Source organism: Schistocerca nitens, chromosome 1, assembly GCF_023898315.1.
Source record: "Schistocerca nitens isolate TAMUIC-IGC-003100 chromosome 1, iqSchNite1.1, whole genome shotgun sequence".
NCBI classification, from domain to species: domain Eukaryota; kingdom Metazoa; phylum Arthropoda; class Insecta; order Orthoptera; family Acrididae; genus Schistocerca; species Schistocerca nitens.
This window is the reverse complement of record NC_064614.1, coordinates 134,344,592-134,357,262: the sequence shown is the minus strand read 5'-3', so window position 1 is coordinate 134,357,262 and position 12,671 is coordinate 134,344,592. Positions and strand designations below refer to the sequence as shown.

General features: G+C 47.7%; 1 protein-coding gene across 1 annotated transcript in view; it reads left to right on the top strand.

Annotated features, from left to right (window-relative positions):
* LOC126243066 (serine/threonine-protein phosphatase 6 regulatory ankyrin repeat subunit C-like) overlaps positions 1 to 12,671 on the top strand; it is a 293,793-nt gene that overhangs the window by 121,955 nt on the left and 159,167 nt on the right. The window contains exons 7-8 of the mRNA XM_049948136.1: positions 8,252 to 8,350; positions 8,450 to 8,545. Coding sequence (XP_049804093.1) covers positions 8,252 to 8,350; positions 8,450 to 8,545 — 195 coding nt within the window. The remainder of the gene's footprint in view (positions 1 to 8,251; positions 8,351 to 8,449; positions 8,546 to 12,671) is intronic.

The window sequence follows — 12,671 nt, the reverse complement described above, 5'->3', positions numbered from 1 at the left end:
GAAATCATGTGTCCAGCAGTTTACCACCTGCCTCCTCTACCTGTACCCATAGGTAGCCGAGAGGTGACTCCCCACTCTCCCACAAGCTGCTAGACGCTTTCCCCCAACCCCCTCCCTGCTTCCCGCCTCTCTCCATCCCTCACCCTACCCAATCCCACCCCACCCCACCCCACCCCACACCCCCACATCATCCCAGTACTCTCACCATGAGCCAGGAAAGAGCTGGCAGTCAATTGAGCACAATGTAGGGAGACAGATGAGTGCATGTGAGTGAGTGTGTGTGTATGTTTGTGTGCATGTGTTTCCTACAAGCTTGAGAAAGGGCATGCATTCTGAAAGCTAGAAAAGCTCTGTACGATTTGTTTGTGTACCTAACAATGATGCAGTGCTTCTGCCTTTCGGTGAGTCATCTCCTTTACTCCTAAATAATTAATAACTGAAACAACTCATCCCTGTTCTCCTTCATCACTCCCTTGGTATCATTCACCCTATTTCTAATGTTGTCAGTTACATTGGGCCACTAATACTGTTGTCTGTGTGTATGATAGTTACCATTTTTTCACCAGCAAGTGAACATTTAAACTTCACTCACATGCTATTTGCCCCAGCATTTAACTCTATAAACCTGTGCTGGTAATTGATGTCACCTGCATGTTTGGCCAGAAAATTAGTTCCTAGCAATATACAAGGGGCGTTCAATAAGTAATGCAACACATTTCTTCTGAAAGCAGGTTGGTTTATTTAGGATGTGAGTAAAAATATTTTTCTCCGCTCTCTTACCTACAAAACTGTATTTTTCAACATTAACTCTGTTCACTGTGGCAGCCTTATGCCACTTTGCTGGGAGAGCCTGTATGCCTGCATGGTACCACTCTACTGGTCAATGTCAGTGCCAAAGTCTTGTCTCCCCATCATCCATGTATTGCTTCCCAATAAGTACATCCTTCATTGGGCTAAACAGGTGGATATTGGGAGGCGCAAGATCCAGACTGTAGGGTGGATGAGGAAGAACAGTTCATTGAAGTTTTGTGAGCTCTTCTTGAGTGTTGTACACTTGTGTGAGGCCTTGAGTTGTCATGGAGGAGGAGAATTTCGTTTGCATTTTTGTGGTGATGAACACACTGAAGTCATTTCTTCAGTTTCCTGAGGGTGCCACAGTATGCTTCAGAGTTTACCATTACACTACAAGGAAGAACATAAAACAGAATAACTTGTTCAGAGTCCCAGAAGACCATCACCCTGACTTTACCATCTCAGGGTGCAGCTTTGAACTTTTTCTCTGGAGGAAAGGTGGTGTGGTGCCTATCTACGGATTGCTGTTTTGTTATCAGTTTGAAGCGATGAACCTATGTTTCATTACCTGTAATGATGTTCAACAAAAAATTGGCATGATCAGCCCTGTAACACACAAGCAACCCCAGACAGGTGGCCCTTCATTGCTCATTATGGTCTTCTGTTAGCCTTTGAGGAGTCCAGTGGGCACACATCTTTGAGTACTCCAACTGGTACACAAGTGTGTCAGCACTACCAACTGGGATGTCCAGTTGTTCAGCAAGGAGTTTGATTGTGATCCATCAATAACCTCAAATGAGAGTGTCTACACATTCCAAGGATGCAGGAGTCACAGCTGTGTGCAGCTGACCTGCATGCAGGAGATCGGACACGTTTGCACAACCTGGTTGTGATTATGACAGATGCCTCACCCAATGACTCACTGTGCTTTTTTTTCACTGCCAGATCTCTGTAGACATTCTGCAAGCACCTATGAATATCTGCGATGCTCTGCTTTTCCAAAAAAAGGAACACAATGACAGTTCTCTGCTTTGAGTATACCTCTGTTACAGATGCCGTTTTGAAGACTACAAATAGCACTGAAAAGATGAATTAAATCAGTATTGGTGTCAGTTGTGTTGAGAAGCAGCTGAAATCATTAAGATTGAACAAAGCTGTATGGCCTGATGGAATACTAGTCAGATTCCTTACTGAATTTGTGGCTGAGTTAGCCCCTGTTCTAACTATAATGTATCATAGATCCCGCAAACAAAAACCTTTGCCCAGTTCTTGGAAAAAAGCACAGGTCACACCCGTCTAGAAGAGGAGTAATAGATGTGATCCACAAAACTACTGTTCAATATCCTTGACATCAATTTGCTTTAGAATCTTAGAACATATTCTGAGCTCAAGCATAATGAGTATCTCAACCAGAATGACGTTCACCATGCCAACCAGCATGTAGCCACACTTAAATCATAGAGTGTGTGTGGTTTGAGGTTTTCGGGCGCTAAACAGCATGGTCATCAGCGCCCAAACGCATAGAAACAGGAACACATGCGGTGAAGGGATGAAGACGGACAGCGAACAAGGAGAATGGCTAAAAGACACAGATCTGACGCAGTTCCAAATCCTCACATACAGAGGCAAAACAAGAGGAAAAGAAACACACTAGAAAAGGAAAGGAAACACAAGGAAAAGAGAACAGAAATCGAAGGGAAACAAGTAAGTAATCATGACTGGCGGACCTCTTACCTAAAACCTGGCTGAGCCAGTCACCCGGCAGCACATTAAAATCCTCTCCCTAAAATCCGAGGCAACAAATGGACAGGACACAAAACTGTAAGACCTTAACCACAGTCGTTGCGTCGTCTTGCAAAATAGAGGGCAAATCCGGTGGCAAGGAAACCACCGCCCTCTGGTCAGAGAATAAAGGACAGTCAAGTAAAATGTGGCAGACAGTAATCTGGATGCCACAAGCACTGCAGATTGGGGGGTCCTCCCACCGGAGTAAAAAACCATGTGTTAAGGGACTGTGCCCAATGCGGAGGCGAGTGAGGAGAACCTCATCCCGCCTGCACGACTGGTAGGATGTACGCCATGGCCGCGTGGTGGCCTTGACCAAACGCAGCTTATTTTCACCGACTGCCAGCCACTCCTCTTCCCATTGGCGCATAACACGAAAACGCAAAAGGGAGGCAACAGCATGGAGGGGGACGGCACATTCAACAACTTGAGGGAGGGAACATGCATCTTTGGCAGCCACACCTGCCAGTTCGTTTCCCCTAATACCCACATGCCCCGGCACCCAGCAGAAGGAAACCTCCTTCCCCTGCCATTGCAGGTGGAGTAGGGCATCATGGATGTTCTGCACAACGGTATCCATTGGGTACAAGTGTTGCATGGTCTGAAGGGCACTCAGGGAGTCAGAACAGATGAGAAACTTAAGACTGGGAACACATCTCACCTGCTCCAATGCCCGAAAGATCGCAAACAATTTGGCATCAAAGATGGTAAACGCCGCAGGAAGCCGTAACTTGACAACTCGATCAGGGAAACAACAGCACAACCAACAGATTCCCCCTGTTTAGAGCCATCCGTAAATACTGGTACATGGTCGGGATGCTGGTTTAAAATATTGTAAAATAAGGAGGTAAAAACAAACGCAGGAGTGCAGCTCCTCTGGTACTCTGACAAGTCTAAAAGGACGCTGGGCCTCTGCAGCAACCAGGGAGGCAGGCGGGTAAAACCCTGGAGTTGGGGTGCCACACGCTCCACACCAAGGGACTCAAGCAAATGCTTGGCACGAATCCCAGATGGTCTCGTTGCCCTTGGACGACTGGAAAAGAGACGTTCCATAGGCGGACGGGCAACAGTAGGGTACGCAGGGGACGTAGGACAGGCAAGGAATTGACACACCCGTCGCACCATGAGGAGTTTCCGCCGGATGCCGAGCGGCGGTTCCCCTGCCTCAGCACACAGGCTGGGGATGGGACTGGTACGGAAGGCACCAGTGGCCAGCCTGATACCCTCATGGTGTACTGCGTCAAGAATCTTCAGATACGAAGGCCTCGCTGACCCATACACGGCGCATCCATAGTCAAGACGTGACCGGACGAAAGCCCTATAAAACTGCAGCAGACGCGCCCGGTCTGCTCCCCAGGACCGATGGCTCAGACACTTCAAAATATTCAGCGCCTTCAGGGCCCGCAACTTGAGGTCTTTAAGGTGCGGCAACCACGACAACTTGAAATCAAAAGTGAGGCCCAGGAACCTCACAGTGTCTCTAAAAGGAAGAATGGTGTCCCTCAGACGCAATTCAGGGGAGGTAAAAGCACGTCGAGAACGATTAAAATGAACACACACACATTTGTCTGCAGAAAAGGTAAAACCCGTCTTCGCAGTCCATGCCTCTAATCGCTTTATCGTAAGCTGCAGCTGCCGACTAGCAGTGACAAGACTGGAGGAAGAACAGAAAACAGCAAAATCGTCCACAAACAAGGAGCACTGGGAGGGACTCCGGATAGTGGACGTGATACTGTTAATGGCGATGGCAAAGAGGGTGACACTTAAAACACTTCCCTGAGAAACACTATTCTCCTGCACGTACAAATCAGATAGCACATTACCAACCTGATATCGAAAGAGGCGGCGGGAAAGAAAGGACCGAATGAAGATGGGGAGATGGCCACGAAAGCCCCACTGATGGAGTTGATTGAGGATAAGGCGGCGCCAAGTAGTGTCATACGCCTTATTAATGTCAAAGAATACACCTAGACAATGCTGGTTACGTAGGAAGGCCTGCTGGATGGCCGCCTCAAGCAGGGTCAAGTTGTCTACAGTTGAACGACATCTCCGAAAGCCACACTGAGAGTGGCTAAGGAGCTGCCTGGTCTCGAGCAGCCAAACCAGGCAACAGTTGACCATGCGTTCCAATGTCTTCCCGACACAGCTCGTCAAAGCAATACTCCGATAACTACTGGGATGCATTCGGTCCTTCCCCGGTTTGAGGAGGGGAATCAAAATCGCCTCCCTCCACGAGTCAGGGAACATGCCGGATGACGATATCATATTAAAACAATTCAGGAGAACTTCCTTGCATGGCAGCAACAAGTGCTGCAGCATGCTGTACAGGATTTGATCATCACCTGGCGCAGTATCATGAGCCACAGACAGTGCCGAATCCAGTTCCCACATTGTGAAGGGGCAGTTGTAGGGTTCAGAATTTGGAGACTGGAAGTCCAAGTGATCCCTCTCGATGGTAGTGCGGTAGCGGCTGAAATCTGGATCACAGTTAATAGTGGCAGTAGATTCCGCAAAATACATGGCCAGTGTCTAGGCAATGTCTCTCGGCGCCGTGAGTAGACAACCCTGATGCAGCAATGCCGTGATAGGTAGTTGGCTGCATTTCCCGGAAATCCTCCTGATGACTTCCCATACTTTCGTAGAACTAGTGGAGCGGGAGATGGAGTTCAAGAACGATTGCCATGACCATCGTTTGCTCTCTTTAATCAATAGCCGCGCCTTGGCCCTTGCCACCTGAAAGGCCGCAAGATTGTCAGCTGAGGGACGGCACTTGAAGTGGCACAGAGCTGCATGGCGGGCTCGGATGGCTGAGCAGCACTCAGTGGTCTACCAAGGGACAGGAAGCCTCTTGGGATGACTTGAGGACCGTGGGATCGATAATTCAGCAGCATGGGAGATCACGGCTGTAACGTGGTCGACCCATTCGTGGACGCTGGCACGGTGTTCCAAAACAGCTAAATGGCTGAAAAGTGTCCAGTCAGCTCTGCAGAGGTGCCACCTGGGCGGCACTGGCAATGCCACAGCCTCATCCAGGAGGCGAATCCAAAGGGGGAAGTGGTCACTAGAATGGAGGTCAGCGGCAACCTCCCACAGAGCAGAATCCGCGAGTGCTGGAGAGCAAAAGGAAAGGTCAATAGCTGACGACGACCCAGAAGCAGTACAGAAATGAGTGGGAGCACCAGAGTTGAGGATGCACAGTTCTTCGGACGCCATGAGGCTTTCCAGAATGCGACCCCTGGGGCAAGTAGTCCGAGAGCCCCATAAGACATTATGAGCATTGACGTCCCCCAGAAGGAGAAATGGGTGGGGGAGTTGACTAATAAGGTCTGTGAGAGCCTCAGAGTCTATTGCATCCTGAGGCGGTAAGTAAACGGAACAGATTGTGAGCCTCCGCCCCACAAGAAGGTCAACTGCAATTGCTTGCAAGTCCATAACGAGAGGGAGCTCGGATGAGTGGTGCATGTCACGGACAAAAACTGAAACACCACCCTTTGCCCTTTCCCCCATCAGATCATCTTTTTGATACATGGTATAGCCCCGTAAAGAAGGAGCATCAGTGGCCTGAAAATGTGTCTCTTGGAGACATAAGCACAAGGGGCGCTCTTGTACAAGGAGTTGTAATTCGGCCACATGCTTCCTGAACCCATTCAGGTTCCACTGTAATATGGCAGCCAGTGATCAGGGTGGCTCAATTTTCACCCTGCCTCTGTGCTTTGGAGGAGAGCCCGTACTGGCTGGAGATTTATTCCTGGGGCGAGAATATGGCCCCCGGTCGATATCAATGTCCATCAGCTCCGATGGCGACCCAAGGGAAATGTCAGACAGTACGATGGCATCATCATCGGACTGACCCTGACTAGTCTCCTCAGATGGCAAAACCTTCACCTTCGGCGTCTTTGTTTTGGGGGGGCTTAGAATGCAGAACCTTGTCAACAGTTAGAGCTTTACTCGCCTGGGCAGAAGGTGATATATGGGGAGGGGCAGGAAGTACCCCAATATCAGCAACCACGGCCTTGTCCGACGTTGTGGGGAGAGCTGCAGGTTGCAAAACAACCGCAGCAGCACAAGTGCACTGGCAAACACAGGTATTAGTGCTGACACTAGCAACCTCCGTTTGTGTAGCAACAGTGGCCAACTGTACCGGTTTCTGCAGAGTGGAAGCGAAAGATGTTGTAAACGCAGGAGGCTGCATGGCCTTAAAGAGCTTCTTGGCCTCACCATAGGGGATGCGCTTAGATGTTTTGATCTCCTGTATCTTCCGTTCCTCGAGATAGATGGGGCAGACCCGGCTCCAGACAGGGTGACTCCCAGAGCAATTCACGCACTTCACAGGCGATGAACAATCGGCTCCTTCATGGGCAGGTTGACCACATTTACCACAATTGGCTATCCCATTGCACCCCAACGTAGTATGCCCAAAGCGCTGACATTTAAAACAGCGCATTGGGTTGGGGAAATATGTCCATACTGGAAAACGTAAGAAACCCGCTATAACATGCTCTGGGAGTCTCGGGCAATTGAACGTGAGAATAAACGAGTCGGATTTGACTAGGTCCCCATCAACTCGTTTCATAATATGCTGCACATCGACAATACCTTCGTCAGCCCACTCAGATTTCAACTCGTCCTTGGGGATATCCACCAAGTCCCTACATGTCACAACACCCTTACTATAGTTCAGAGTGGAGTGGAGCTCGGTCTCGATAGCGTACTCTCCGAGACAGGTTGCTTTCCGAAGAGAAGTGACTTGACGGGAACTAGAAGTTTCAACTGACAGAGTCCCACTGCACAGTCGCTTCACAGATTTCAGTGTTCCTGCAATTCCCTCAAGACCCTTGTGGATGTAAAAGGGAGAAACTCTCTCAAAGCTACCTTCCTTCCGTTTGACAATCAAAAACACATTCTGGTTATCAGCATGTGCTCTGTTACGACAGTCTGATAAATCTCTAGTAACACCAGGCGCTGGAGGACTCGCAGCACGAAGTCGCTTTTTCGATGGAGTGTGTTTTCCTACCAGTGGCCTACCCAATCCACTGGTAGGGGGAAACGTAGAGGTTGAAGGGTCCATTGTGGTCCCACGAGCAGCTAGGGAACTAAAGGTCCACTCAGACAGAGCCTCGGGTGCCTGAGTAAGCCTTATACAACTGGGGTGCGGTAGGTGCCCCAGAGGTTGCCCGCTTGTGACTGTTCTACCCCAACAGCCATGCATCTTATAGGCGCGCAGCACACCGTAAGATTGAGGGTTTTTTATAGAGGTTTACCTTCCTCACAATCCAGGCGGTCAAGCCAAGATTACCATTCCCTGCAGCACACAACATTCCACCGCCGTGCCATGCGGTGGTCGCTGAAGCATGTCCGGGGGTTACGGTGACAGGAGACTGGCTGCGCTGACCAGTCCCCAGCTCAGGACCCCGGGGTCGCCAAGCCCGTACTCAGCAAATGAATGCTGAGCCCCTGGGGGGTTAAATCATAGAGAAGCTGTAAATGAGATAAAGTGATGCAGTGTCAACAGCCACAGAGAAATAAATATTGACTTAAAGAAATTCTAGTAAATGTTAAAATCTACAATGTGTCATGGGTGGACAGTACCCATGCTGGTATAAATCTTTCTTGATACATGCATTCATGGTCGATTCCTGTGGTTGCCTCATACTCTGTCTTCCATTTTCAACAGCTAGTACATAGGTTGCTTGCTCAAGGTGCAGATATAAATGGCAGATATAGGCCTAAACACAGGAAGTCAACAGTAAATGGCCACACAAGAAGATGTTTGGTGAGTTAAGATTCTGTTTATTGTATAATGAGTTCTTTTCTAATCCATTATGTACATTCACAATAGACTCTTTTTTTTTTTTTTTTTTTTTTTTTGCAGGAATGGGCAGTGTCAAACTGTAATTCAGACACAGGCCCATTAACAACAGACTTGTCAGGACATTCTCCAATATTTGGATACCATTGTTTTCCAAAGGTAAGCATCTGCTTTATGGTCATAATGGCAACTATCGAGAACTTATTTAAAGGAGAAGTCATCAACAAATACAAAAATTCAGACTTCTATTGATTAGTAATAACATATGTTTACAAAAATTCAGACTTCTATTGATTAGTAATAACATATGTTAATTCTGATAACTTCAGAAATACTTTCTCCCAATCTTTTGTGCCTTTTTTATTTCAGTGTTTAGCAGGTAATGAACAAAAACGGGAGCAGTTTCTTTGATAATCTACTATATGATCTAGCTTGTGACGAGGAGATTAGTTACTTGCTCCATATACCACATTCATAATGAATACTACAATGTGGAGTTTATAAAACAGACAACTATTCTATACATGCTGAAATCAATGTAATTTTGACTGAAAAAGGAGGGAAATACATAGATGGAAAACTCTGATCTTCTATGACAAAAATAAAGTGTCTGATAGACAGTGTTTACAAATATAGATTTCTGTTTCGGTCAACAATGAGCATCTTCAGGTCTTGATGCTGATTTACTGCTTCAGTTTACAGAGCCATTTGATTCCAACATAAGCCAATCATGACACTAGTTTCACAAGCTATGATTGATCATGGACTGAAACGGTGATCCAGGAAGTATAGTATACATTTCCTTTATTTCTGTCAACGACCAAAAAACTTGTGGTCCTCAGACTACCAGTTGCTGTAAACTGAAGTAGCAGATCAACACCAAGATTTGAAGATGATCATTGCTGATCAAAGCTGGTAGTCTAAGGACCAAAAGTTTTTGTGGTCATTGATAGAAATAAAAGAAAATTGTTCTATAAAAAAAAGTTGTCAACTTCAAACTTGTGGTTATCACATAGAATCAGTTGGAGATAACACACACACTAAGTATCGAATATGCATTTATTAATCACTGATACATAACAAACATGGCAGTAGAACAAGTCACGTGCCGAAAGTGAAAACTAGAACAAAGAACAAAGCAGTCCAAAGAAGCAAAAGTCACGCCACAGAGACCCCCCCCCCCCCTCCCAGTAGTGCGGAGCACGGCGGAGGGAAGCTACATTACATCATTACATAAATTCATAATCTTGGTCCCAGTGCAATGGTTGTAGGCGTGGGAAGTGGGGGTGTCAGTGTTGGCGGTGCAGGAGTCCCATGATTCGAACGGCTGCATAGGTGGAGTCAGCCGAAGGCAGGTTGGTAGCGTCGGGAGGCAGATTGATGAGTGACCATGCCGGTTTCAGTTGATTAACAGACACAATCAGTGGCCCTCCATGTAGGTGGATGACAGACGTGTTTGTACCATGATGTAGCATGTGATAAGGGCCCGAATAACGAAGCTGCAGGGCTTCTTGCACAGTGTCATCCTACAACATCACAAAGTTACACGGAGCAAGGTCCTTGTGGATGAACACGGGTGGGGTGGGGGTGAGGAAGGGGAGGTGTGAGGCTGTGCAATGTTCATTTGAACCTGCTCAACCAGGGTGAGAATATCCTTGGTTGCAGCTGATGGTGAATCCTCGAATGAACTCAGCAGGTAGAAGGAGGAGTTCACTGTATAGAATCTCAGCGAGTAAGGCATTCAAATCTTCTTTATTGGCCGGGTGAATGCTCAGCAGGACCCATGGGAGGGCCTCCAACCATAGGCCACCATGGCATATTAGCCTGGCCTTGAGTGTGAGGTGCCACTGTTTGACCAGGCTGTTTGCCTATGGGTGATAAGCTGTAGTGTGAAATTTGGTTACGCTGCAAAGTTTGCAGAGTCGAGCAAAGAGGGCAGACTCAAACTGGAATCCCTGGATGGTCGTGAGAGACAGGGTACAGCAAAGTGAGTGAGAGACAGGGGACAGTCAAAGCGAGCAACCCACGCCGAGATGAAAGAACGGGCGACGGTTTTGGCCATCATGTCAATAAATGGGACTGCCTCGACCCAGCGGGTCACACGGTCAATGATCAAAAAGATGTACATGATGTATCTGTAACCCTCAGAAGATGGGAGGGGACCAATGACGTCGATATGGATGTGGCAGTAATGCCCCTTTTGAATGTCAAACTTTCCCAATGGAGGTTGAGCATGCCTGCCGACTTTGCTGCACTGGCACGGGACGCATGCACAGCTCCAACTGCGACAGTCAGGCTTCACGCCAGGCCAGACGAAGCGCTCCATAACCAGCTGTCACGTGGCTTGCATCCCAGGGGCGGCTAAACCGTGCAAGGCAGTAAAGACCTTATGACAAAGAGCAGTGGGGACGAAGGGGCGGGGTGTGCCCATAGAGGTGTCACAAAGGCCAGGGATCATCGACCCAGGTAGTAAACAGGACTGGATAGAGAGCAATGATTCGTTGTCTTGTTATTATTTGCTGTATACCATCATCGTCAGCTTGTATGAGCGTAATCCCAAAAGTGAGGTCTCCCATTTTTTTATAAGTACGTAGACCTGTTTTATTTCTACAATGGTTTACATCAGTTTACAGCTTGAACATTTAGCTATTTTTTGACATAGTCACCATTTCTCTCGATGCATTTTTGTAGATGCTGTGGCAGTTTTAGTATGCCCATGTCATACCAGCTCACCGCCATGCTGTTCAGATGGCATGACTGTTGTGTGGTCTCAGGTGTAAAGTATGCCCAAGTTTCATCACCCGTAATGATTGAGTCTAGAAAGTTGTCCTGTTCGGCTGCAAGGCAGTGAAGAAATGCGCAGGAAGCATCAACTCATTGCCGCATGATCTTCAGTCAGCCATGTGTGGCACCCATCTTACGCACACCTTCTGGTAGTTCAGTGTTTACGTAAAAATTCTGTGAATGGTGCTTTGGGAAACCTCAGGAACCAATGTGCAGAGATCATCCAGGGTGATCCGCTGATCTTCACACATGTTTTGCTCAACCTTCAGCACTGTCTCCTCAGAAATGATGGTCTCCTGCTCCTTTGTTTGTCGTGAATTTCGGTCCAACCAGCTGCAAACTCTCAACACCACTTACGAACATTTTTGGCATCCATGCACGACTCACCATACACCTCCGTCAGTTGACGATGGATTTCAATTGGCACAGTGCCCTTTGCATTCAAAAACTGAATAACTGCACACCATTCACATGTAGCAGTAACATCCAACGGGAGCTCCACTCTCAACGGCTGCCAAACCAAGACTTAGTGCCTCAGCATGGCTTGCACAAGTTTACACACAGCGCGTGAAGTACTCTTCGTAACAGTGTGACCACCTGCCACACAATCGGACTTCTATACTTATCAAAATTAGGAAACCTTACTTTTGGGATTACCCTCGTAATCAGGCAAGCTCCTCCAGATTCAGCGGTGCAGTTAGCACGCAGATGCGGGAAAGGTAGTCTGCCACAATGTTCTCCATGCCTCAGATATAGCATGCATCAGAAGAATGCTGACAGATGTAGTTCATAAGGCGGAAATGCCTCGGCGGAAGGTCCTTAGCTGGATTATGAATAGCATCCACGAGTGGCTTTTGATCTGTATAGATCATGAAAGGTCGCCCCTCAAGGTCACTATGGAAATGATTGATCGCCTTGTGCACAGTGAGAAGCTCACAGTTTAAAGCCAACCATTGGCAGTGGCGCTTAGTCTGTTTCTTGGAAAAGAAGCGGAGGGGTTAGGTGGAGTTGGTGGTGTGCTGTTGTAACACAGCACCCGCAGCTGAGTCACTGGCATCAGTCATGATTGAGACATGGGCCTCAGGGTCAGGGTGGGTGAGAGTGATGGCTTTGGTGAGGGCAGTTTTAAGGTTACCAAAAGTGTCAAGCATGGGTTTTGCCCACTCCAACTTCCATTTCACAATGTTGTTTTTGCCGGAGAGAGCATAGTAGAGAGCCATTTGGCTGGAGGCAGCTTGACGAATATGGCGGTGGTAAAAATTTGCCATACCCAGAAAACGACAGAGCTGAGCCTAATCCTGAGTGAGAGGAAAGTTTATGGTTTCGACATGAGAACTTGTCAGTTGGAGGTCTTACGCAGAGACAGCATGACCTAGGAAGGTATCTGATGTGGAGCACAGTTGAAATTTATCATGGTTGATCACCACACTATTGGCAGCGAGGGTCGAATGGACTGCTTCGAGGTGAACCTGATGTTCCTCAGCGGAGGAGGAAAAGATCA